A 27,518-nucleotide genomic window follows, 5' to 3' on the forward strand; every position below is an offset into this window, starting at 1 on the left:
GTGACGTCAGTCCTCTGCCTTGCGACCAGGGACCGCCCGCTTCCCAGAGTGCACCGCGGCACCCGGTAGTGCGTGTGTTGACAGGAGCTACATGAGTTTGGTGAAGAACAGCGCAGTGAATAAACAGCAAGGTTTGTGGCAAATAGCTGGCTGTTGTTGTGTCATATACAAAGTGTCAACTTAACATTCGCCTCTTCTGTTGTTCTGCCTTTTATACATTATCCACTCAAAAGTGTCCGTGTATTCATTGTTCCTACTCTAACCTATGCAGAATAAACTATGGCTTTAGTCAGACAAAAGTAGTTTCCCCACTTTGCAAATGAACGTCTGCCAGATGACTCTCAAGAGTTTGTAAAGCGAGGTGCAGTAGTTATTGTTCTTGGTCGACCTGAGATCACCTCTCTATTCCCCTTGTACTACCGGCGCTGGTCGGGCTTGTGGAGGGACTCAAGTCTGTGCCTCCTTGATGTATGGAGCTACTTGTTCTCATTGTTCACTGCTAAACATCTCTGTGAGCATCGAGCTTTGCTCTTGAAGCAGCTAATCCTCCAGGACTGTGTCTCTCAATACAAACTTGAAAATATGTACAGTAGTGCTCTTTGACAGTTGAATTTACCAGAAAGAGGATTAATAATGTCCATTTAATATTTAATATAAATTAATAATGTCCAATAAGATCCTATCACAGTGACCAAAACATTTGTTAACCTTCTTTTTCAAGCTCTCCACAAGTACTGCACTGCAATGTCCTTTCACAAATGTATATTCCACAACAAATTTAGTCATGAAGTGAACCCACTTTAAAGTTATGGGGTTCATTTGCCAATACTGGCAAATTAATCTACATTAAAGTGTTGCTATTGTTGCCCAGCACGTCTTAGTCCATAAACTGATGGGGCTAACTGTACATATGTCCAATATAATTCTAAAACAATCAAGAAAAATGATTCAGTTGGGGTAGCTTGTTTTTAGAGTATCCTTGTCAAAATGGAAGTGAAAGACATTATCAATTCTCCAAATATGACACCAATGTTCCCAGCAACACAACTGTTCCTTCTTTTATTAAAGTAGCAGTTGGTGAGAAAACTTCCCACACACTTCACCTCCTCTTCGTCTCCCCAGATGACTTCCCAGGAGACACGACTGTGCAGTCTTCTGCTGAAGGAGCATTTTGGAGAAGTGGTGGAGAAAGTGGGAACACACCTGCTCAAAAATGGAGCGCAGAATTTAAGAACCATCATTCATGAGACTGGCATCTCCCTGGACCTGGTACTGCTCTTCATGTACTCTCATATGTATGACAGTGGATTCCTGTTGTGTATAGTGTCCCGTGATGATAATTTATGTTCTGGTCAATATTCTCAATCCTTTCTGCTCTGCTAATCCATTTTGTGTTTTTCCTGTTCTGTCTGCAGATTAAGAAGTCCCTGTGTGTGCTCATGCAGCATGGAGTCTGCCATTTCAGCTCAGGACGCAGAGGGCCCGGCAGCCCGACAGAGTATCGGACCAGCTGCCATCTGATTCTGCGGTTCCTACGTTACCCACGTTACATCTACACTGCCAAGACTCTTTATGGTGACACTGGCGAGCTGATCGTGGAGGAGCTACTGCAGCGAGGTCACATGACCATGAGTAGCACTGTGAAGACCGTCGCTGATCGTCTGACGCAAAACATGGAGGGTCAGTGTTCTCACAACAATTATGAACACAATCATTGAAATGTAAAAATAATTTAAACACACCAAAACCTAGCAAGTAGTACATAAATGTCAAGAAGCAGTCTGGAAAATTCCTAAAAATTGGTTCAGGAAAAAGGGAATATGATGACAGATTGGAAAGCGGAAAAGAGTATGTGCGACTTTTACCAATCAAAGAATGCCTTTTGCAGACTGATCAATATACATTTTGGCCAACAGCTTGGACTGTGAGTGAGTTGGAAACCCCTGATCTATGTTCTTTTTCTTGGCAGAGGGGCGCAGCATGGAGTACAGCGAGGTGACCTCTACTTTCTCCAAATTGGTGGAGACCCATTTTCTTCAGCGCTGTCCCATGTTGGCCACAGCAGGGACTGCGACACAACGTGAAACCACAGCTACCCCCGCTGCGTCTGTCCATCTGCCAAAGCCAGAAACCTTCCCCGATTGTTACAGCATACCACAGGTGTCTCTGATTGGGCGGGGCAAACGCCAGCTCTCAACAGAGGAAGGAGAGGACCAGAGAAACGCAAAGAAAGCTAGGACGGACTCTCAGGTGGGCGGTGCAGCTTATTGCCAGTACTGGTGTCGTAGAAAGTAATGAGTAGCCTTCACCTAACTAGGAGAGTGTTGATGTTTTGAGTTTCTTCATTCAACTTCTGTTGACCTCAGACTCATGGCGATGAGAGCATTTACTGGCAGGTGAATTTTGAGAGATTCCATCAACACTTCAGAGACCAGGCCATCATTGGGGCTGTGGCGAATAAAATGGACCAGGTCAGATGTGCTTTAAGAAGCTATTCATATGACAGTGTTGAGAAGAGGATTTCTGTCACCTGCAGACCAGCAGCGAGATCGTGAGGACGATGCTGAGGATGAGCGAGGTCACCACTGCGGGCAATGCCCCCTGCACAAAGCCGCTCTCAGCCAACGAGATATTCCGCTCCCTTCCAACCACTTACAACATCGCCCGACACATTCTGGACCAGTACCTCACTCTGCTGGTGGACGATCCAGTGAGACTAGATTTGTTATGATGCTTGTCATTCTGTCTTTAAACATAACTAATGCATTGTCTATTTCAGATGGATGTAGTGGGGAAGGCTGGTGAAAGTGGAGGCGGGATGTTCACTGTCAGTATCCTTTCCTGTTGTTTTGTGGAGATAAAAACATTTTTTTCAGTTTAGATCTTGACACCTGTCTCAGATCTGCACAAAGCATTAGCCAACTTAGCACGAGCCACGATTGAGTCAGTGGTCCAAGAAAGGTGAATTCAAGTTTTTGTTTTCTTCGAATGCATGGTAAACACAAGCTGAACAACTGAACTCGCGTAGCTGGACCTTTGTGCTGTTTGTATGTACTGTGTGGGTTTCCTCTTGGCACTGTGGTCATAATGTTTAGTATATTCTTAGTTGTCTTCCAGGTATACTGTATATGTGTTCTGTACTGCGACACACAAATAACAATATAATAATATGGTCAGTGAAGTTAAATGTCGTGTACATATCAAATGTCTAGCAACATTTCCTCAGTTTGTTGTCACTTAAGTCATATACCCTTACACAAGCGTCTTAAACTTCATTGAAGACATGTTTACCTGGCACTTCACCTTATCTCATGTAGGCTTTTAGACTCTTTTTTTTTTTCTTTTTCTAGATTTGGGTCCCGATCTGCTAGAATCTTCCGCTTGCTGCTCCGAAAACGGCACCTCGAGCAAAAGCAGGTTGAGGACTTTGCCATGATTCCAGCCAAGGAGGCCAAAGACATGCTGTATACACTGCTGTCCCACAACTTGGTCCAGCTGCAGGTACATGTGGTGCACATACCCCTCCACCCCTTTCACATAGTTTGGTGATAGCTCAGTGAATATTTGGTTTCTTTTGTCAGGAAATCCCAAAAACTCCAGACTTTGCTCCTTCTAGAACTTTCTATCTGTACACAGTTAACCAGCTCCCCACAGCAAGAATGCTCCTTCAGAACTGCTACAAGGTAAAAGGTTTCCCTATGGGTGTGGAACTTGTTGCATCCCTGATTCGGTTTTCGTCACCAGGCTGTTGCGAACCTCATAGAAAGACGCCTGTTTGAGACGAATAACAACAAGTGAGTGGCTGAGTTACTGTTCTGTCACACTGTCAGACATACATGATTGACAGTGTGATGATGGCCGGACAGGCGACTGCTGGAGAAGTCTCAGAGAATCGAGGCGATTCTGGCGTCCCTGCAGGCCAGCGGCGCCGAGCCAGAGCAGCTGACGGAGGTGGAGGAGATGATCACAGCTCCAGAAAAACAACAACTGGATTCCTTACGGCTTCATATAAACAAGTGAGACAAATATAGCTCCACTTTGTCGCGACTTTGGATGACCTCAGCACCTCTTTCTACAGGCTAGATTCTGCAGAGAACCAGGTGGATGAAACCATGTTCCTTCTTGAATCGTACATCGACTCCACGGCTAGTGCTGCCACCTGAGGATAACTTGCTTAATTTAGCCATCACAGATCATGAATGAATGCTTGAGTTTTATTTTTTACTCACTAGCTTGACTCATTTGGGATGATGAATAAAAATCAAACAGATTGAAGCATTTTGTTTCATCATTTTCCTTTATTTAAAAAGAAAGAGAACATGTGAAAAACATAGAATGTAATGGATGGAACTTTTAACTTGAAAGACTTTAGGCTCCTCTGTATGTCCGCGGGGCTATGGTACGGGTCTTGAAATGGTTTCACTTGCATGAGTTAATCGTCAGACAATAGATGCTAAGAGAGGCAAGTCCAGCAGCCTGGATAAGCTCGAAGACGTTGATGTATTAAATAGAAGAGTTTTGGATCCATTCCCATAAAATAAAATAAAAATACTATTTACAAAAGTGCTCCGGAACCTTTGAGATGGTGGGAAGTGCATTTCTGTTGGACCCTTGTGATGCTTTTTTGGCGCAGACAGTCCCAGGACGCTGTGCCTGTGTTTTCAACATGAGGTCGGCCTTAGTTCTCATGGTTCTCGTCCTCTCCTCTCTGTCTACGTGCAAAGAATCCGAGCTGTTGGAGAACAAGGTGAGATTCCAAATTTTACATCAGATGCATATTGACACATGTACATGGAAATTAGAAGTTATGAGTTCTAAGACCCAGAACTTTGTGCTATTCCCTAAGAGGGATAAGTTGCAACAGGTAGCTTCTGTCACCTCTGGTGTCGGAAGTAGGATGTGACTTAACGCCAACAGGCTGCATGAGTGACACAGAATTTGATGAAGAAGTGGACAAAGAATGAATCCAATCCTCAGCCACCAAAATGTCAAGATATCATAGCATAAGAAGAGTCAAGGGAGCGAGATCTTTGATGGCAAGGTGTGCAGGTTTTTGGGAGAAAAGCTCAACAGTCTCAACTTTCAATGACAAACAGCGTCAAAAGTGGGGTGTCAAGAAGAACCTTGAACGATGTTTGAAGGACCCAAGAAAGAATGGTGGTGAAACAAGGCTTGCCATGCTGGCAGGAAACACTCCTGCAATGACCAGGCATTTTAATGGTACGTGTGGTGCAGCCTCCCTTAGAAAAAAGAAGTTTATTCAAGTGTACTATGAGTTTACTTATTTTATACTAAAACTGACATTTACTTTTCACATACTACATTTTAAATACTTAAAAATAGCACACTGAATAAAACTTACTAACTTCAAGTATACAACTTTTTCCTCCAAGTATATATTATTGAGGTGATGGAGAAGCAAAGGATCACAGAAGTGGGTGACTGGGAGCAGAAAACAGATATTTGTTGTTACTGCTCTGCTATTGTTTTGTTCTCATTTAACAGGGATTGACTGAATTACTAAATAATTATTGGTCACTCTGAGCGTGACCCTCTGCCGTTTACCATAGGTGTTATGTATCATACACACAAGTCATAAGTTGATGCAATTGGTTAATAAACACACTGCCATCTGTACTCAACTGGGAGGGGGATGTGTACTCCTTTAGATAGTGTATATGCTTGAGAGTATATGACTGTAAATAGTGTGAACTTTACATATACATTGATTGTTTGTAATGCATGTGTATTACACTGGTAGTGTACTTACTGAATAATTGAAAGTATACTTAAGTAAGCTAAAGATCCAATGTAGTCTGAAGAAATATAAACCTAGTATACTTTCTAGTACACTTCTGCTATGCTCTGGAGTATACTTGTATAAGTATACTTACTCTATACTTAATAAAATGAACATCAAGAATACTGGCTTTTGTTAAGGGCTGATGTGTGTGTAGAGGCGCCAGTAAACAAAGGACCTTGTCAGTGGATCTAAAGAATGTGAATTACCTTCCAGAGTATGAAGATTATGAGTGCAAGCAGCAGCAAGCCTCCGATGATGCTGCCAATAAGGATCCACAGTGAGATGGGGATGGCTCTTCCTTTCAGAATCTCCAGGACAGTCTGAGGAAAAACGGTGAAGATTAGAAACTTAAAATCTTTTTCATACTGTCAGCCGCACCTCTCTCCAGGCTGTTTCTGTTCCCAAGGTGATAAGGTTAGTCTCCTGAGCTGCCAGACGGTAGGTGCCGACGATCCTCGCTGACTTATATTTGGCCTGGAGAGGAGCAGAGGTGTTACTTCTCGAGTCACTGTGAAGACTCTGTTGCCTGCTTACTTTTCTGAAAAAGTCATCATGAACTCTTCGACTGAGGCGGATGACTGCCGTCTGACCTCGCAGTAGCTGCTTCACTTGACACACAACTTCTTCGCACCAGGATCTGCTGCAATTCTGCACACAAAAAAAGGATTGTTTCAGATTTGAAATGAGAGGCCTCTCTCCGTTATCGGGTCTCACCAGGGTGTCATGCTGCATCATGTCATCCGGGTGGAAGGGCCACACGTCTCTCTGCCTGTCCTTGAGCTGGGCCAGATCGCTCATCACACTGCAGTTGACTCCTGTAGCCTGCAGGAGAGTTTTCATGCGCACAAATGAGCTGATAGAAACGAGACGCTCACAGTCCAGACGACTCACATTGTAGGAAAAGATCTCAGCGACGTTCATGAAGACTCGGTCTCCAGCTGCCACCGAGGGCAGAAGAATCTTTAACTCCAGGTTACTCACAGAGTAACAGCCAAGATTTTGAAGCTGCACATGAAACAATGATACTTATGCGTGGGCTTTTCCATTCATACTGCTGCCCCCATATACTACACATAAGACATACCCTGAGGTTAGTGTAGAACTCCGGGCCAATTGCTTCTGACATTGAGCGAGTGGGGTGGACTTCATATCGATTTAGATTAGAGTCACTTAAAAAGCACAAACATCAGTTCCAGAACAAGGATCAATCTGGGGAAAAGATGAATGTTACGTACGTACCTGCTGACAAACAGATCAGGCTCGTACTGAACAAAGGTCTGGAGCTGAGCGCTGTTATCTTCCAGAGTCTCTTCTCTCTCCACACTGTCACTGCAGGAAGAGAGAGAATGAGTAATCCAGTTCTCTTGTCTTTTGTTTTGCACTTTCTTTTTAGCTACCTGGCAGCTCTGAGCTTAATTTGAACCCGACTAGACAGAGATGTGCAGCTGAACTCAAACTCCAACATGAAGTTCACCTGCAGAGAGGAGGACAAACTTGCAGCGTTGACACATTTCACCGGCAGCAAGGACGTGTGGGAGGGTTTTCCTGGCATGTACCTTTGACTGGGAACGAAACACTGGATAGCTGACGTTGCATGAGTGGCTATTAGCTCCGAGTGCCGTGCACTCGATTTTAAAGTGGGCGTCCTCCTACCAGACAGAGCGAGTCAGGCGATGTTGCTGTGTTGCGGTTTCATAGTAACTATTTATGAGGGCTCACCCGAATGCTTAGACTGGAGAAATGTAGATTTCGTGAGTAATGCATCGTCAGGCTGGTGTTGTAGGCGTTTTCCAGTCTGTTTTGAAGCTGCACCTCCACTGAAAGACGCCTACGAGGACTGCGAATCACGTAAGGCTTCTGTCTGTGGAGAACAAACGACCGAGTTATATCTCAGTAGCAGCATGCAGGAAAAGAGGACGCCAGAAAACGGAGTCAGCACCTTGTCCCAGAGATGTCCAGGCGGGCCTGAAGCACCAGGTCGGTGGTGCACACATCGTCCTCCCCACAGTCCCTGAAAAATGGTATCTAGAGAGAGCATAAAATCCCATGAGATGAAATCCTGGTTACATTTCATAAAGACGGCTGCTCACATATTTTTTGAGTGTATTGGGCCAGCCCTCGTCGAGGACTGGACCACTCTGTGTCTCGTTGATCTTAAACTTGAGCGCGAAGCTGATTGGACGGATGTAATCTGCTGTGTCCTGAAGAAGACAGAAGTGTTTGATGGCGGTCAAATCTGCCAGAGGAAACGTGCTTGTGTGCGGCTTACATAGACATGGAAGGGCAGTTTGTAGCACAGTGTTTCGCCTGTTCGAACTCGCAGAGGTAGCTGAGTCTGTCGGTGGGAGCTGTCGTCAAAAAGAGCCCGAGCTGACAGCTTCCTGTCATCCAGCATGGCTGACACCCACAGATCTGAGGGGATGGTGGAAAGAGTTGACAGAGTTAGAAACCCCCTGAGAACTCCATTATAATGGGTCATGACAAGTTCTTCGAGATCACTAGGGAATGTGTGATGTAATGCGTGTGAGGTTTTACCAAAGCTGTTGCTCTGAGGTCGGGGAGAGCGAGAAACGGCAGTGAAGCAGGTGGTGGCGTTCAGACAAGCTGACTCCCTGCCCCCCCTCAGGCAGGTCTTTTGAATGACATTGATGGAGTGTGGCTGGAAGGACAGGCTCACATTGATCTGGACGATGCTTCGGGAGCTGGAGGACAGTCAATGACATGCTAGATCATGATCATGAGCTCTTGCTCAGTTGGTGGCGCAGGAAAACCTTGTGAGTGTGAAATAATTTTACATTAAATTCGACCCTCTGCTGCCCGACACTGCTCACCTGAGCAGCACAGCGCTGCCGTGTGCTCCCACTGCCAAGTCTATTAGCTCGTCTCCATCCAAGTCCAGGCGTGCACTCACACTGCGGCCAAAATACTGCAGCGTCGGGGAAATTGATGACCCTGAAATACGCTGTAATATGGAGTATAAAAGACTATTGAATCCTCCATCCAATACTGCTTACCTGAAACTCTGGAAAGCAAGGCTACATGTACTAATTAAACTCAAATGAGTTATGCATGCAACTTGTATTTAAAATATAATTTAAGTAACCTCAGTACCCAAACAATTTTACAGAGGTCGAGGATTTAGCTGCATTGCATAGCTCTGTCCATTAGGTGTCACTACAGGGCACATTTTTACTAAAACAGCAGATTTGTCTGTAATGCACAGTAAATACACACGGATGCACTTACTTTTAAATGCCTTAACCTCAAAAGTGCCTTTGTATTTTTGAGTATAGCGTGCATGCTAATGTTTCTCTTGATGGATAAAAACATGCGATGGGATCAAACACTGACGCTCAGAGTAAAAGCGGGACTGATATAATGCAGTATGATCATGAGCTTTAGATTAACACCACAATGTATGGGTTCATAAATCAGGTCCCTAGACATTTCAGTGATGGTGGTGCCTTAGGGCTGCAGTGGTAAGGAGCATTGCAACATATCACAGCCAGGAAGGTTTGTGCATATTATTGAAATATAGACCTGTTTGTAGTCATGGATGATGTAGATGCTGTAGCCATGGTAGACGTAAACGGCCCCCCGGTGCTCGTCCTCCAGTGGTGCCCCCACCAGCAGGTCTGTGAAGCCGTCATGGTTGAGGTCAGGAGCGGCTGCCATCGCATAGCCAAATCTGGCATCCTGAGATTTATCCTCAGACTTCAGGGTACCATTGGACACAAACACCTCCTCCTGTGGGACAAGTTCATAAACTTTTGACTTCAGTCATATCACATGTGCTGCTTGAACTGTCTCACCGCACTGAGGGTGTAGATGTACACACGACCGGCCTCTTTATTCCCTGATCCAAGAAACATGGGAGCAGCCACCAGGAGCACGTCGGTGATGCCGTCCTGGTCCACGTCCAGGCCGCACACCTCACTCCCATAGTAGGAGCCGATCTGCACATCAGATCAAATGTAGGTTCAGCTTTCTGCCAATAGGGGGAGACATTGCTATATATTTAATGCTGGACTTGTGATCTTACCTGTTCTCCATTCAGAGCTTGAACGATTTTGACATCGCCATCGTCACTGAGTTCAAACAAGATAACTTTGCCTTTGTGTTTGAATCGAGGCGCCCCAGCAATGTACAACCTCCGCCAGTCTCCCACAATCACCGATGACACTGTGTATCCTGCGGGTCGCAAACACAACTCAACACTAAAAACAGCAACGTTTTACTTCGAGTTCATTGCATCTCTAGTCATAAGGGTTATTTTAACTTAAATCATCAGAATAAATTAAGAACTAACAAGAGCAAGACCTCACTTCAAGTCTACTAAAGCTAATCTAAATAAAACAGTTCAACAAAAGATAAACTGCCATCAAATTCAGATTCTTGAGCTATGATTCACTAACAGCTGCAGCTAAAATTCAAGCAGGCAGGAGGAATGAGAATGATCATGACAATGTATTTGTACTGGTGCGATCTGGCAAGTTACCTAGATAAGCAGCATGGTTTTTCAGCTCCAGTGGAAACTCGCTCTCGAAAGCCTCTCTGGCAGGCATGATTCTTCCATTGAAGCCCTCCTTCAAGACCCCGCCGTCCCAGTCGTAGGCACCGACCATCCCAAACAAAATGCCATCCTGAGAACCCGATACAGAATGTTTGATATTGAAATGGCTAGGTGATCACTGACATCAGACGTACGTCCAGTGTGTGCGTGGAGAAGCCGATCTGAGACATCTCCATGTGGAAGGAACTTTGGTTGTAGCCCAGTGTGCCTAAAGAAGGGAAGAGTTAAAGGTCAGTGTCATCCATCACCGTTTCAGTGAACATCTCCTCCCTTCCTTCCTTTCCTTCTCAGGATCATTAGCACCCTCACTCACCCTGAAGACACCAGGTTGTAAAAACTCTCACCCACTCCTTTCCTTTGTCCCTTCCTCTCTGGTACTGGAAGCACAACTCTACGTCATCCTTCCTTTCCTGAGAACTGCTGGGATGTATGTGAATTTGCCTCACTCCTGTTTTCTACTCTTACAAGTCAGCAGTCACAAGTCATTTCACTGATTTATCTGGTTTATGTGTCAGTCTGTTAGCAGAGTGACACGAAAGGTTGTTGAAACTTATTTTAAAAAATACATAGGGGGACAAGGAATATATGATTCAATTTTGGTGAGGTTTCCAAGCGAAGTCTGGATTTATATCTTTGTTTGATGATATCTTGTTGGCCATCATATGCGCTGCCTCCAATTAATTTATGTCTCCATTCGGTTTATACTTGAAGGGTTATAAAGTAAGAGATATTAGAGCTATATTTTTTTTAGCAGCAGATAAAATTTGCTCAGTTGGGACATTTCACCTGATAAACCAGCTGTTTTTACTCTGGCAGATTTCACCCCTCCATATCCTCTGCACCTCATATAACTGAGTTAGAAACTGAGGTTAGAACCACTGAGTGATCACCCACAGACCTTCCAAGGTGAAGATCCGATCTCCCAATGCGTCCACGATGTCGTTGAGAGCAGCTTCGTCCGTCACATTGAAGAAGTATTTGTCGTCAGGGTCGCTTGCAATATATTTAATCTCATTGATGAAGGTTTCCGGATCATGCTGCCGTCGAATGTAGTGACCAAGCACCTAAAGACAGAAAGTAACTGGTTCGAATGAAATCAATATTCCTTATATGAACAGTAGTTCTTTAATAATTAATGATACACTATTATATTGTTTTTTGCTCGAAGGCTCCACAAATTCATTATTTCCCTGTTCAACACATCCTTATTATTCAGCAGAGAGTTTCTCACTGTAACATTACACCTTCCTCTATTTGACAGCCAAATTGTTGAAGGTTGATTAACATAAACAGTCATAATATGATTATGTCATTATCATCATCACATAACCATTGCAAGCGGAACACACTCAACGATAAATAATGAGTGGATAGCTGGGTAGCTAACTCCATTGGAACTGGCAGGCAATTAAAAAAAAAATAAAATAGATTCTTGACCGCAAAACTAAGCAAGTACAAGTATCGAGTGACCGAAAAGTTACCGCAAAGTACTTGCTAATGTGAATCCCAGGCAGGGAGGTGAAAAGATGATTGATACTGAATATGTTCTGTAAAAGCAGCGGCCTACGGTTCAACGCTGTGAGCTCTCAGACAGAATTCCATATGAGAACCCGATCCCTAACTTTGAATCTACCACCGAAAAAGCAGAGGAAACATTCGCTTTCCTACAGGGTGGCTGGGAACTGTCAAATGGGAAAGCACTCTGTGTATAAATATGTTTATTGAAAGTCCACTGAAGCTGCCAAGTGTTTTGTAAATTAATACAACCCTAGAAAATATAATAAAAAAAATAATATCGGAGCCAGAAAAAACATTGAAAATGTCTTTCCACAGTGCCAGTATGGAGCTTTGGAAATATGTTTTGACATTCACCTTCCCCCCCATGTCCACACTCTGACCCGTGCTGATGGATAAAACACACTCATGCTCGTGTTTTGAAAGCTCAATGGTCCCCTGTGAACCATTTTCACCACACACACTCTACTTCACAGGCACGTAAAAACACACTGACATGAAGTAGCTCTCGCCTCTCATCATGTTCAAAATCCAATTTTACATGTCTGGTCTTTGATAATTTTAAATACAAAAATCAGGAATAAAATATGTATTGAAGTTGTTGGAGAACTGTGACTTTTATGTGAAGAGGCAGTGATGAAGATCAACAGCAGATTTGATGCCACAGATTTCAGAAGCCAGTGCTTGTTTCAAGCAATGATGACTGTGATGAACCAGTAGTCTAACAATGGTAATCTGATGGGTGTGTGTTCTGGCTGCTGAGTTTCCGCACTGCTTCAACATTCTGTCCACTTGCGGAACCACATATATTTAAACCCTAAATACAGCCAGCCTTGCAAATCTGTTCTTCATCATCCTTATCTAGATCAACATCAAAATGTGGCAGTGTCGGCCCACATTCCCCCCGCTGTGGTTCCATAGTGGGGACGTAGGGTTTCTGAACTCTATCTTGTGGCGATGGGAGGGGTCTTCTTAACTCAGTGCTGCCTTTAGATGCTGTCTGCCCCTCAGACATAAAAAACACAGCAGCACCCCGTGTGTTTGTGACTGCTCAGGGGCAGGGTGGAGCAGGGAAGGAAAGTTCTTTCCCGCTTGGCTATTTTAGTACACCCAATGGGGTCATTTGGCAATTTGAAGATGTAATTTTGGGGTGAGCAAGGGCAGTATTCTGTGTTTTTTTTAGGAGTGGTTATGGTCACATTTTTGTCTAATTGGAATGTCAGGGATGTCTTAACATTTAGCATTCCATAATATGAACTTTGTCCAAATTTATTTCAAAAAGGCAACTTTTCTGGCCCTTACGTTGTCACAGTTACGGTATATAGTCCTGTTCATGTGGCCTTTGTCTCTCCTCAGCACATGTCCAAACCATCATCCGAACTTTATCTCCAAACTTCTCTTCAGTAGCTCTTCCTCTGAAATACTTAATTCAGATCCTGAACTTTCTAGTCCAATGTAAACCTCAGGTTGCACGTCAGATGAGAGTACAAAAACAACATATAAGTTAACTAATAACTCATCCAGCCAGTTATTATTAAGTATTGATCCGCGTGTTAAGCCTGCCGATATTTTTCTCAACAACAGTTCAGTCTTAATAACTGATTACTGACAGTAAACAAGAAAGTACTTCAATAACTTCATTAATGATTGACATGTGTTTCCCAATCTCCCATTTCAAATTTTTGCTCCATGAATTTTAGCAGTCCTGCAGTCTCTAAACCAACCATAACACAAAAGACCTTAAAGCATCCACCCAGTTCCCCTCAAAGTCATTTCCTTCCAAATCATTCCAAAGTCAGTTTCCAAATATTAATTTACATTGGCAATTGCCAAACCTTATCTTATCTTGAAGGTTCCCTGACAAGGACCAGGAACATTTTTGCAATGATCTCATATCAGGTCTACAATATTGACTGTGTTGGATTCGAACACTAAATAAGTGTAAAACTTTTTCTAAGTGAATGAAAATCCTTCTGTGCTGTGCCTTGTTGGAATGAATATCCTGTCAACTGATCCACATAATATAAGTGCAAATGCCAAAACTGCATGGCAGTTTGGTGTTCCAATTCCGCCAATGTAAGCCTGATATAGATTTACATAAAAATGGGCGATGCAGGGTCAGATAACACAAGTCATGTTCATGAAAAGCACCTGTTGGAGCCGATTTCAAAATGAAGTACAATATTTTATGACAATACTTTAATTTACACTTTAGTTATCTTCTTTAGACTTTATTCATGAAAAAAATATATTTTATGATGTTTAGACGCTTTAATATATTAATTTTATTCAGAAATGTATTCATGACGAACCGTTTTTCCAATCTTCTCAACATTTTGCAAGTGTATTTTTTTTTCTTTTTTCTTTACTAAATTTGATGAACATGACTTGCACCTGGTTCTGCTGCTGAGTTCTTTGCGGCGATCACATTGCTTCATGTAATTTCAAGGTTTTGGTTTGCTTGATAGTATTTAGATTAAATATGGTTATTGAATACAAATAAACTCAAGAGCAACATTAAGAATTCAGTTCTATTATTTGAATGAATTGCGGGTTCTGGAAAAGGTGGACCCAGAGATCAAAAAGGTTAAGAACCCCTGCTCTAAAGCTTCCCTTGCTGATACAGTGATGTAAACACGTCTCCTATTCTCTTCTTCCATTACTCAGTAAAACATAATTCATGACTCCTGTAGGTTAGAAACTATGAATCCACTTTTATTATTTATCACTGAGTCTGTGCAGATGTACTCACAGCGATGGCGTATCTGGTGATATTCCTGTTCTCGCACTCCTCCAGGGCATCAGGCAGTTCCTCCCCATCATGTGACTCTCCGTCCGTGACTACAATCATAACCTTGGTAGCTCCATCCCTCGCGCCACGCTCAGAACTGAACGCCTCTGTGCTGCGACGAAATTTGAGAATTGAAAAGTGATTTGTTCTGGAAATGTCCAGCTGTGTTGTTTCAGTATTAAAACAGACAGGATAAGAGAATGAAGGAGCCAAAAGGTACAAAGAAAAAGGGCTTAATGGAGAACAGCAGGGAGGCTGGGGTGCCTTGGTTTCCTCCCCTCCCCATTAGATAATATACAGATCTGTGTGCTTTGGTGGGGAAAAGTGCAGAGGCATCAATAGAGTTCAGACACACATCTTCAGTTAATTGAGAATTTTGGACAGTCAGAGTTCACTGCGTGCTAAACATATGTGTCACGGATACTCATCCAGCTGTGCACGACATTGAGGGGAAACGTTCATGACAAACAGGCAGAGACTGGCAGGGGCCACACCCTGTTGGTGTGCAGGAAACCTGTTCTCACTGGGACCTGCTTTAAGCATAGTGTAGTCGGTCAACCTCAGACTCACACACACACACATGCACTCCGAGAGCTGTCACTGGCCACGCACCAGCCCTCGCCTAAATATAACATTTTGGTTAGCCACAAGAAGCTCAATGTTAAAAACAACCGGTGCACCCTGCTAATTATGAAGGGAGTAGAGAAACACAAGAAGTAAGAGTCAAATCCCAAAGTCGCACAAATGGATGATCATCCTGTCGCAAAGATGAAACAAGAAATAAGATCTGGTGAGCTTAGGGGACCCATATGAGCGGTGCCAAAAGAAAAAAGGAATACATTCAAACACATATGAGAATAAGAAGAACTGAGAGATTCATAAAAATACATGAAAGAGCTTTAAAGTGGTTTCAATAGTGTGTGAACGAGACAATAAAAGTGGAGGAGGAGAGATCGACAAGAGCAATTACTCTGGAGAAGAAGGGGAGAAAAAAGAAAGGGTAAGGAAAAGAGGATAAACAAGTTGAAATGGGACATAAGAATTGGGAAAGAGAAAGTGTAAAGAGGATAAGAGAAGAGAGATAGGAGCTAAATGGGAAGTCAGCTTGTATTTACAACTCATTTTATGGAGTCACAGCAGTGTGGTAATGACGCAGTGTGGCAGACTGCAAGTGTGCGGTTTCTAGAGAGGGTTTTCGTCTCAGAAAAAAAGTCAGCCTCATTTTGATGGAATGTTGGTGGTGTGTTTTCATCAGTTTGTAACCAATCAAACACTTCATTACCTCGACTGGCTCATCGGAAACTATCCAAACACACCTTTAGACATCAAAACAAATGACTTTATCTTTTCTTATTGAATTGACTCAGACGTTGGTGATGTTTTTTTGTCTATTTTTTCACCCAGGTCTAGTCTGGATTTTCAGTGCCATCACTGAGAAGTTTTAAAATGTCTTGTTGTGATGAAGTTTCCATTTTTGTCCTCCACACATTTGCATTGACAGGTTATAGTTCAGGGATGCACCAATACCGGTACCATACATAAAATGGCCACTGACACCACAAAAACGTTACTGCAGCAGACAATTTGAACGTCAGTTTATGACGATTGTGTTAAATTTGTGTTTGTCCTGCAGTGAAACTTGTGTCCGTCACCCAAGTACAAGAAAAACATATCGAAGAATGTTGTTCAAAAAACAAAAAAATCAAAGTAACTTTCTGTGTAATTGTGTAACTACTCTGCAACCCTATTGGAGAGTACCCAATGCTGGTATTAGTGCATCCCTAGGTTAGTCAAATGCATATTTACATAATTATTCTTAGCTAGCCTGGATCACTGAATAGCAAGAGCTAATAACCAAAGTTATTCATTTGTTATTTATCAAATATATATCATATCTATTATATTTATCACCCTCTCTTCTTTAAATACGAAGCAGACATTGAAAAAAAAGTTCAAAACTAGATTGGCTAATATTGTTAGCATAAAATAAACACATTTTCATTTTACTTTTATGCAACTCTGTGCTTGCTAAGTTAAATAAGCTAAAGATATGTCTGCATTTGACTCCTTCAGTCTCCTCCTTGAGCACCTATAAATGTTAACATTTCTCTCTCTATAAATGAAATGTGCTTAAATTCTACTAAAATGTGGAGTTTTATCACAAGCTATAAAATACATTTTTGATTTGCATTAGACAGACCTAAAGGTTGCTGATACAGGGTGTAGTGTGATGGACAGTGACTGAAACACAAGCACATACTAAGAATTTAACAGACAACTGTGATGCTTTTGTTTTCATGCTGTAGTGCACAGAAAAACCCGTATACAGCTTAATTTATCAGATTTCTAACACACACCAACACTAGAGGTTAACCTGAGCTGGATTTGAACTCCAAGACATAGTCCAAGTCATTTGACATACTTTAAAAAAATGTAAAAAAAAAATCTAAGGATCTAAAATCTAGGACAGCAAACAGCAGGATATAACGGTCATCTACAGTAGAGATTTTGGAATTCCTCCACTTCTAGAGCAGCTATTTTAGCAGGGAGCCAGGGTGTCGAGTTGAGTTTATAATAAGGTTAGAGGGTCAAAGGTTAAATGAGCAGTCCGCAGCAGAAGGCGAGGTGAGAGGGTCAGCATGCAGCCAATGCATGACTTGTAAGTATAGAATGAAGAAATTATCAGCGTGTTAGTCTGTGTGTGTGTGTGTGTGCCTTTGATCTGTGTGAGGGCATATTTTTACAGCTGCAGACGCACATCTGAGCTGACCAGGCTGGGTGAGGTTGTGCCACACCTGTAGAGGTGCCGAATCAGCAGTCTGCAACTCCAAGTTCAGCTAATCTTTGGTGTTTTCATATCCTGTCACCTTCCTGCCCCCAGCCCACACCACTGGATATCAGCGATCTGATATAAGACACACACTTTACTTGACTTGAACAACAGCTTCTCTCATCCAGGAGTCAGTCACAGGGGCTTTATCGACAGTCATGCTGGTGGTCACTCACAAGTAAAGCTAGTGCAATGATTGATAACAGATGCTCGTGATGTCAGTCAGGTGACTTGGTGACCAAAATCTCATTTGTTTCCATGGACATTTTTTTACAACAACACTATTAGAGACTGTGGGAAATAGCCATCATGTCATCAGGGTGTCAGTGGTGATTAAAGCCACAGTGACTCTACTTTATGAGTGCTATTTTCCCGTCACTGCTTTTCAACTAGCTTTCAAGTGTTTTCTCCTAAGTTTCTCTTTCACCTTTAAATGTCCCGGAAAACAGGAACACACCAATTACCTGCCTCGTGTGTGTCTGTGGGAAAGCATGTACTGAAGCCATGGTGCTGACTAACAAGAGTGAGTGAAGGTAGCCTTCCATTATTATATATTTCATCTCTCTGACTATGAAACAGTTTGGTATGTAGCAAGTTTTCGACCGTCTTTGCTCTGAAAGGAGACCGTGGAAAATATTCCTGGCAGAGTAAAAATGATGCACAGGCTTACCAGGCAGTTTTGATGGCTTCGGCTGTGCGTGTTTCTCGTCCTTCCTGCCGGCTGATGTTTTTGGCGGCCTCCACCACCTCCCGTGTGGTCTGGTAATCTTTAAGCGACCACTCATGGACTGCAACCTCGCCATACTGCAGTATTCCAACCTGAATGTACACAAATATTACCGGCAACATTCATGGCTGAGGGGCTGGATGGAGAGCGACATCAGAGCTTTTAGGGTTTACTGTCTCTTTAACCAGCAATTCTATTCTTAAAGTAAACAGTGTGTTTCAGGAATTTTTGAATTCATTCAAAAACCAGAGGAATTTCCTTTTCACCTCAGATTGCCTGCTACCCCCCACCCTCCCCTTTGACTCAGAACTCCCCTCCCATTCCTCTTGTTGTTTTACTCAGAATAGTATCCCTCTACCCTTCTTGCACTCTTCCAGTCTCCCCAACCTCAAGAGAGAAACGCTAACGTCTCTTACATTAACAGTCCTGTTCCCAAAAGTTGGCTCTCAGTCATCCACAAATCTGGTCTTGAGGGTCAGCAGTTTTTGGGTCAAAAGAAATGGTCCAACTCAAACTGAGAGCCGTCCATCAGTAATATAATTAAGGAACAATTACACAAAAGTGGGGAACGTTACCTGCATCTGGTCTGAACTGATGTGGAACTTGCTGAGGATGTTGCTTAGGAAGTTCTGGACCTCAAACCAGGGGTAGATGCTATTAGAGCCATCCAGCACGATCACAATATCCATGTACGTCGAGCATCCTGCCGCAAGATAAAAGAGCATGAGGCAAGTGGTTCATGCTTCCAAATCGTGTTTGTGTGTCTTTACTTTGCGCTGTTGGAGCGATGGTCTCTCTTGGCTCGAGGTCATCGCTCACAGAGGCACAGATGCCAGTGCTGAACATAGATGTGCCGCACTCCTGAGACCACAGCGGAGCACAGGCCTGCCAAATACATGGCATCTCATACGTGTCATTGTCAGAGGGTTTAAACAAACAGAGAACTAGGTAACGCATGCTCAAGAAACATACCGTAGTGTGAATAAGCAACAGTGAAAAGACGAAGGCCTTTATAGGGAGTAAGTCATGGAAAAACAGCAATGGTGTGGTTTTTGGTGACCAAGAGCAGGGAGAGGCAGAAAGAGAGAGAGCCTATTGTTGACGTGCTGGCAGCCACTATTGTTTTAAGTGGTTTAACAGAACTGAGACACCAGACCGGCTATTTCAAACTGATTGTGTTAAATGAGGGAGGGTGGCTGTGTGGTGGTGGGGACGGTGGTTTGGGGGACATCATATAAAATATTCATGTCTTCAAAGCCCACAATTTATTTGCTTTCAAACTGAGAAAAGTGGAGAGTGTGGGGAGAGGAGGGCTGGCCGCAAAACGTGTGCCGTACTGAAGACGGAGAGAAGGAAAGGGGGACACAATGAGAAGTGTTCTTACACACAGGTCACTCTGTGCACACGCAGGCAACAGATAAATGAGAGAGAAGGAAAGAAGACAGGCAGTAGACACTTTTCCTGTCGGTCATTAACAAAGAGAAGCATTCCGTTCCTCTGATGGAGCCTGACCATCACAGTGAAGACAAACATTTGAGTGTAGCGTGCTGGCTCGTGTTTAGGTAGCGTGTATGATTCAAGCAGCCGCAAAAAATGTGGCGGATATCTGAACATGCGGTTGAGACACAAAGAAAATCAACATTTGTACTGAAAGGCGCACACACGTCTGAACACACTGTCCAAAATCCACACAAAACACAGAGGCATCTACAGCAGTATCCAGGAGAAGAAGAGTTTTGGGTTTCACTAGAAGGATTCTGAATGTGTCGGTTTCATAGAAAATTCGTAGAGAATACATATAATTTGGTTGAAAGTACTATTCTTGTTCTTAAGTGAGTATTACAATGTCATTAATTTTGGAGCTCAAGTCATTCCAGTACGGACTTAGTTTTAAGTCTGACCTACTTATGTTGCAACTCATCCTCACTCCCATGGCGTCATATACTGATGTTGGGAAAGTTGGCTTTTGTGTCCTATACTGACAAAAAAGGTAGGGTTCAGCATGCATGTTGTCGCAGGGTGACGTGAAAAAAAGACGAATGTTGGGGTTAGGGTAAGCTATGGGATGACGCTCCATTCATTCTACATTTTATACTGTGTGAAATTGCTATTTAATTTACCCACAAATGAAAATGTTCTTTTAGTCCATTGAAACACCTGTGTGTAACATTCAATGCTGAAGACTGCATTTTTCTTCAGTGTAGGACACAAACTTTCCCAGCGTCAATATTTTACGCCATGGGAGTGAGGATGGGTTGTATAAGCAGGACTGCAAAAACAAAACTGTAAGAATGATGTGCAAGGTTTGGACAGACTATCAAGTCAGTGTTGTTTTCACAAATACTGTGTAAGGCTCAACAGTACACATCCACTATGTCCAAGCAGAGCGGCAAAACTGGCTCGGCGTGTGAGAAAGGTGAGGCAATAGAAGCTCCAGCTAAAAGAGATGGCAAATCCAAAATGCATAACACATACCAGGAAACCATCAGGAGAGTCTGGAGTTAACGTCATTCCCAGGTGAGAGTTCTTCAAGTTTTTAGTTACATTCTGGAGCGCTTTCTCACCTATAACAGGATCATGAAAGTGAAATGGTTTTAGCACATAGAACAAGACAGATTCAACGTTCTGTTATGGGATTGTCACCTAGATTTACTTTGCTGCAGTTTGAGTCCCTCTCCTGTCCCACTTTGCACTTGTACACATCCCCTTTTCTGTTGTTCTGTGGTCCATCCCAGGGAGCACCAACCAGCATCCTGAGTCAAATAAAAATGTGGCTAAGGGCTTATTTATCATGCATTATTAGTACATTCATAAGACATGATGACGCATTCATAAGGCTGTGTAGAAGATGCTATGAATGTACAACTTACACGGTTTCTTATGTATTTGAGAGAATAGTGTTAGTATTAGAAATAACATTATACAGGAGGCTTAGTTTAAGGTTTTTGTTTTTGTTATTGTTATTATTATTGTTATTATAAATTTCATAAGTTACCATAAATGATTATGAACATTAATAACATCTTCTATAAATGTTTAATCCATTATATATTATGAATACAGTCATAATGCAACCATTTGTTTTAGTGGGAAATAGAATCTTACGTTTTCCCATCAGCCGATTCATGCTGCAAAACTGAAAAGCCAAACAAGGCGTTCTCTGGACCAGTGAAGATGCGTGGATGCTTTACATCAATATTAAAGCCCTGACAGAGATCTGTAAGAGAAAAACATCCATATGAATATCAACATCACAAATAGATTGCCTTGAATACCACATTATTATCAATAAGAGGTGAGGAAACTGAACAGGAAGTGGTCAGAAAGACAGATAAACACAGTTTGGCCAGTCAGAGGGGCAGCAGGAGAGAGAGCAGTGAAGGGTGTGGGTTAGAAAAACTCTGGAGTATAGTAGCAGCCCTGTTAGGACTCACAATCCTACTTTCATACGGAGCGAGGGGATCGTAGGAGACCGAAACACGGACAGCAGGAAAAGCGCAAGGATGTAAGCCACAGACTGAAAACACATTCCTACAAGTCAAAATTTGATTTGACTGAATATTATTAGCTTTTTAAATATGTGTGTCAATGAGAGTGAAAATCGCCTGAATAAATATATTCAAATGAATGAGACTCTGAAACACAAACCACTTACTGTACAGTGTAAAGCAACTTAATTTTATAACATGTTGCTGTTACTGAAATCCAACATTGACTTCACATTTTGCTTTAACACACCTATAAAAACTAAAGCAAGATTGGATTTGAATGTGAGCTAAATCTACTAAACAGCTTTGCATTGTATTGTTTTACTTTTGGCTTTTTATATGTTTCAACTTCACAACTTTTAGCCCATAATGTAACATGCATTTTTTGCAGTACAAGTTTCAAACCAAGATACAGTTAGGAAACGTGTTGCATGCATGCAGTCCAGCAATCTGTGTGACCACACACATCAGAGCAGCATGGCTGTTCAAAAAATAACTCTGTGGTATAAAAATTCGCGCTCAGTGTGCTATGAAAACATGTGCTCAATATTTCATGTTGACTTTTAGTTGTGTTCATGTATGTTGTCATCAACTAGGTAGGAATCTTGAACCAAAAACATGCTTGACATGAAGAAGCAGTAGGCTGAACATTGTACATACAGTTTCTCTTCCAAAATCCGTATTTTTAGCATCACTGATGGTTTAAAATGGAGTATGTCACTACCAGCACTGGGCCCATTGTAAATGCAATCCAGATGGACCTACTATGGGCTAGAAATAGCATCTGAGGTTATGACTTAAATGTGTCCAATAAAATATTGAGCCACAAATGCTCACCCTCCGAGTCGACATCAAAGTTGAGATTTCAGTCTATGAAGTCTTCAGTATTTATCTAAACTACTCCAGACAGGTCAGCTTTGTGCCAAATTGCTCAGGAGGTTAAGCAGTCAGCGAGCAAAGGGTCACGATTCCTCTCTGCACGCCCTCACTGATTTGTAAGGCTGTCCTTGGCACAAGTAATAAACTAAAAATAAAGGACAGTTTTCCGACAGAACTTCTTCAGCCCATGATTGACCAAGTGTAGAAGCTATTCCATTCATATGTTACGCATTTTTTACAGACCAGCTGGAGTCCATCTTCAGTGTCCTTTGTCTAAGATTTCTTTTTTCTTCTTCCAACCTGCAATGCCACTTCGCTCTCCCACTCTCCCCCTAAAATGAAGTTATTAAAGTTATTAAATTATTTCTTCAGCAAATGTCCAGAACTACCTCAGCTGACCTTCAAGCATAGACATTTTGCACCCATATGTGTCATGTGTCCTAGTTCTGAAGAAATAATCACATGCTAGCAGGTTCTATAACAGGTATGTCAAACTCACGGCTCTGGGCCACACGTGGCCTCCATTATAATTATATACTGCCCAGAACATGACTTCATAATGTCTATTTTCTTTGGCTCAACGATACAGAGCTTGTCAAAGATGTCACTGGCACACTCTATTTCTACTCTATTTTCAACTGCAACAAGGTTTAAATAAAATGTATATTTAACTAAACATGGTCATTTAACCTGGAAAACAAAAGTGCATCATGAGATCATCAGTTTTAATTAGAAACAAATATCTCTACAATGATTTTAGGGAGCATGTTCCTCTAATCCTCTGTTCTGACAAAGTCAAAGTGATACGTGCAGTTAGCCTACCCACTGCAATCAGTATGGACTTCCACTATGGTTTTGGCTGGGAAACTGGATATATCTGTTCCCTCTCTGCTCTCATCACTGTACCCTGCCAAAGTGTATTGAGGCCAAAGTTTAGCTTTGAGGTTTCGAGCAGTCGTGCCAACCTCACTTTTTATTGTCCCACCTAATATTGCTAGACCATACTGTATGACATCGCTTCCGATCTCATCATGACCTGTACATCCAGTCTTGTTAAACACTTAACATGAAAACACTTTACTAACCAACATCGCAGTGTTCACACAGTTCTTGAGCAAACACAACCCTGTTCGACAGTAGTTAAGCCATCATCTGAAAACAGCATTTCCTTTTGAATTTCCCCTTTAGTCCCCCATTCACAGAAGGCTTCTGCAGTAACAAACACCCACAGACAAAGTAAATACAAACCCATGCAATCAGAACTCCCCTCAACAGTTCTTTACTTTCTCCGTCCTGCTCTCCTGGTTCCATTTTCGTTTGAGTTTATACTCCACACTATACCGCAGCCCGTCTGACCACCCATCGCTATGACAACTAGCAGCAAACATGTATGAAGCCAAACTAAGACCAGATTCCCTAAAAACCACACAGACTGCCGTGGGCTCATATATGTAGAAGCCTTTCACATGTCATCGAACTGGACATGTCCTGGATTCACATTTGCAGTGAAGCGAAAGAGGAGCAATTTTGTTGTGGTTGTGTATTTGCATCAATGCAAAAATGTTACAAGACGTTTGAGTATCTGTGCACATCAGAATGTATTGCATGCTGTATAGCTACATAAGAACAGTATCTGTACTACTCGATGAATGTGTTGCACTGTCTGGTATACCTTGCTGTGCAAACATGCATACATACATCAACAGTTAACCACCTGGTCAGAGTAGCAGGAAGTGCTGGAGCCTACCCTAGCGATCATAGGGCAAGAGTCAGGAATACACCCTCGACAGGTAGCGCACACCTGGGGCAATATTAGAGTGTTCAGTTAACCTACATGCGCCCACAGGAGAACAAACTCTATGCAGGCTACCTGTCCAACCCAGGAATTGACCCGCAATCTTCTTGCTGCAAAGCAAAACTGCTGACCACTAGGCCGCCAAGTGGCCGCTGTGCAAGAAATAAGTGACTAAAAAGCCATAGCTTAAGTGGCTGGGCTTGCAGATGTGTCGCTACTTTATAGAATGGAAAGAAGCTCATAAAAAGTACCTCACGGTTTGACATCTGAAAACACAACCTGCAGAGAAATGGTTTGTAAAAGTACTGACTTGAAAACACATATTACGGACGCCTCATCTCTCTTTTCCAGATACCTTCTCTCCTGCTGCTCTCACAAAATTTTGCTTCTATTATAGGTCTAATTTTAGCATTTCAGCCAACACAAGATAACATCCAAATTGCCCACCAATACCTTCTGTTTTCTAACTGACATCACTTGAGTGATGGCACCTCTGCCTGCCTGATTTTCTCATCATCTGTTTCCATCATTATATGACTTGTTTCTTGTACCCCTCTGCATCCCCCTCTCACAGATTTTCTCTCCATTATTTTGATTGCTTCCCATCTCTGTCACCCTCTCATGGGGGAAGGAGTTGGATAAGGAAGGAGGAAGGGGTGGGAGAGGGAATGAAAGTAAGTGATGGAAGTCTCCCAAAAAAGTGGAGGCAGATTCCAGGAAGAGTACAAGCATACGAGGGGCTGCTGTGAAATACACACCTGTGTTTGACATCTCAGTAAGACATAACAGTGTAACACACATGGGAAGCCTGCTAGCCGCATCAGAGGCACTCTGTTCAAACCATTAACAGTACTTACTCACCTACGTGAACCTCTATGACACATGCCCCAGCCGGGAAAATGCTATTACAAATGCATGCATGAAAACACAAATTATTCTGTCATTTTGCTGCCAGTGTGATAGTTAAAAACACATGGAAGTGTTAATATGTTGTTCGTAATCTCATCGGTCCAAACGTTCCTCAGCTTCTGTCTAGAAGCAAATAGCATAGCATGAAAACTGACTGAAGTTCATATGCCTGACTCAAGTTTCCACGTGGAGTGGAGTTTGTTTTACTTGAGTTAATTTCACAGATTATTGATCACATACTTCATGGTGGCGGTCTTAAATGCAGCTATTAACTGTTGCTTATCAGCAGATATGGCTCTGGGAGACAACAATGGAGCTTTCTGCGGTTTCCTGCTGGTGAGGAGAAATGACTCAATGAGGTGTGAAAGTAGTAGCTTTTATGGACCGTGTAGGAAACACACACACAAGCTTAAGGTTAGACATCATGTCGAAGGAAGAGCTGATACGGCATGGCACTCCAGTTACACAGCTGCAAAGGTCAAAAGGTGTCAAGTGTAAATAGAGATGAACAAGTCACCTTGTAAGCAGAAGATATATGCACATGGGCTGCCTTAAGACTATTTTCCAAATCTGAGATATCGCAAATGGATCTGCAAGATCTATAGAAATTATTTATCTGGACAACCGTCACTGCTTTCATCTGAACAACAAACTCTGCCACATAATTCATTTGGACTTCTCTCTGCCCCCTCCAGACAGTCTGGTTAGGAAAGTTTTTAAGGTCAATTGCTCACTATCAGTGCGCATGCCTTGAGAGTTGCAACGAGTCACTGTATGGACAAACTCACAGGTAAAGAGGCAACAACTGATTTTTTGACTGATTTCCAGTGGAGCAACACTTACTTTTAAGCAGAAGGATGAATTCCAGACACAACAGGCATCTATGCAGTTCCATGATGGCTGATATGAAATGATAGGGTCCTGTGTATTTAGCCGTCTGTTTACAGCGTGGTCTCTCCTGAGATTGAAGTCTGTGTATCAGTCGCACTCACTTTTTTCAACTGTCACTTTTCCCAGGGGATGCATTTACTCTGTGCTATGTATGCATGTCCGCTCTTTGTGAGTGGAGAAGGTCAGCCACAGTCGTTTAGAGAAACAACATCAGGCAGTCCAGTGCTTGTTGAAGTACTTCCAGAGAAAAATTGAATGAAAACTTTTGCTTATCATTCATGGATCCATGTCACAGTGTCACCTGTTCAGTACGTTACAGAATTCCGAGGCTACAAAGGCTTGAAAATTCGGACCAAAAACAGCGAGTCATGCAGCACTGTGCTCCATCCCTCCAAACTTCAGAGGGGTTCAGAGAACATCCACTTTCCAGCAAACTCCAATCCTCAAGACAAAGGTCCTCGCAAAAACTTTTAAAACTTTTTGTCCATCATGCGCGTTCCTCGTAACTTAATCCTCCAAGTGAAACTCCAAGTGATTTTTCCAAGATTCTATATGTGTCATGGATTTTTAACTTGGAAATGAAAGAGTGCATTTATCCTCAGAGCTCCCCTCCTTCCAACCGTCCTCCACCATCCACCAGACTCCTCTCTGAGCGCCTGGTTCATATTGACAAACCTCAAAGCCACATCTCTCTCTCTCTCTCTCTCTCTCTCTCTCTCTCTCTCCCCCCCTCTCTCTTACATGCGCCAACACTCACTCCACTATTTAACTTTCAAAAAAAGTCTTAAAACATACCAGACTTTTCTTAGTTTCCATCTCTGAGATCTTCAGTGTTGTTGCTGCGCTTGTGCAGAATGACACGGAAATCAATAATAAATAAGTAATACATGGTAGCGATATAAACATCTTAAGTGCATCATTGTAGTGTCTTTGCTTTTGGCTTTATGTCTTCAAGTTCTTATTAAATATTAGCATCAAAACCTTCAAAAAAGAGTAAATGTTTGACACATTAGTACAATAGAGCGTAACATCACACATTTTGATCATCAGTGTTTGGCAATAATCCTCAAAATATCTCCTGTGAGTTTGTAAATTTGTCATGCAGATACATGGTCCTTGCTGTTCCAAGTGTGTCACCATCTGTGTGGTACCTAAAAGTGACTGGCCTAAGGATCCTCAACATTTTACTAAGTAGCTGAGATTGGCTCCAACAACCAGCAGTTAGAAAAAAACAAGTATAATGGAATAGACTACTTACTTCTTAACACTACAAGTCATCGCCAGATGACTTGTAGCTGCAACAGAATGTGCCGTTTC

At 42.5% G+C, this 27,518-nt stretch overlaps 2 protein-coding genes across 3 annotated transcripts; one reads left to right on the forward strand and one right to left on the reverse strand.

Moving 5' to 3' along the window:
* The first annotated feature begins 59 nt into the window (after positions 1 to 59).
* polr3c (polymerase (RNA) III (DNA directed) polypeptide C) lies at positions 60 to 4,454 on the forward strand. 2 transcript variants are annotated; one of them, XM_053887462.1, is made up of 13 exons: positions 60 to 131; positions 1,123 to 1,269; positions 1,416 to 1,680; positions 1,970 to 2,245; positions 2,362 to 2,471; positions 2,537 to 2,710; positions 2,780 to 2,831; positions 2,901 to 2,961; positions 3,351 to 3,501; positions 3,582 to 3,683; positions 3,745 to 3,794; positions 3,848 to 4,016; positions 4,079 to 4,454. In XM_053887462.1, exons 2-13 carry the CDS (start codon positions 1,123 to 1,125, stop codon positions 4,106 to 4,108), a joined length of 1,587 nt encoding a protein of 528 aa, XP_053743437.1. In that variant the 5' UTR covers positions 60 to 131; the 3' UTR covers positions 4,109 to 4,454. The 2 variants fall into 2 exon arrangements, with proteins under 2 accessions (XP_053743437.1, XP_053743436.1); XM_053887461.1 differs by having other exon boundaries at positions 3,867 to 4,016; positions 4,079 to 4,447.
* Positions 4,330 to 26,790, reverse strand: itga10 (integrin, alpha 10). The gene is made up of 30 exons (XM_053887460.1): positions 26,154 to 26,790; positions 21,345 to 21,456; positions 20,883 to 20,992; positions 20,715 to 20,803; positions 19,010 to 19,124; positions 18,815 to 18,942; positions 18,183 to 18,331; positions 14,644 to 14,794; positions 11,275 to 11,440; positions 10,511 to 10,584; positions 10,302 to 10,446; positions 9,846 to 9,994; positions 9,616 to 9,759; positions 9,344 to 9,550; positions 8,635 to 8,765; positions 8,339 to 8,505; positions 8,073 to 8,215; positions 7,894 to 8,004; positions 7,743 to 7,828; positions 7,523 to 7,664; positions 7,360 to 7,452; positions 7,201 to 7,277; positions 7,043 to 7,132; positions 6,888 to 6,972; positions 6,695 to 6,808; positions 6,518 to 6,625; positions 6,338 to 6,451; positions 6,182 to 6,277; positions 6,010 to 6,123; positions 4,330 to 4,732 (listed from the first exon to the last, which is right to left on the reverse strand). Exons 1-30 carry the CDS (start codon positions 26,203 to 26,205, stop codon positions 4,679 to 4,681), a joined length of 3,516 nt encoding a protein of 1,171 aa, XP_053743435.1. The 5' UTR covers positions 26,206 to 26,790; the 3' UTR covers positions 4,330 to 4,678.
* Positions 26,791 to 27,518: the final 728 nt, after the last annotated feature.

The sequence above is a fragment of the Synchiropus splendidus genome, chromosome 15 (genome assembly GCF_027744825.2).
Source record: "Synchiropus splendidus isolate RoL2022-P1 chromosome 15, RoL_Sspl_1.0, whole genome shotgun sequence".
Classification (NCBI taxonomy): domain Eukaryota; kingdom Metazoa; phylum Chordata; class Actinopteri; order Syngnathiformes; family Callionymidae; genus Synchiropus; species Synchiropus splendidus.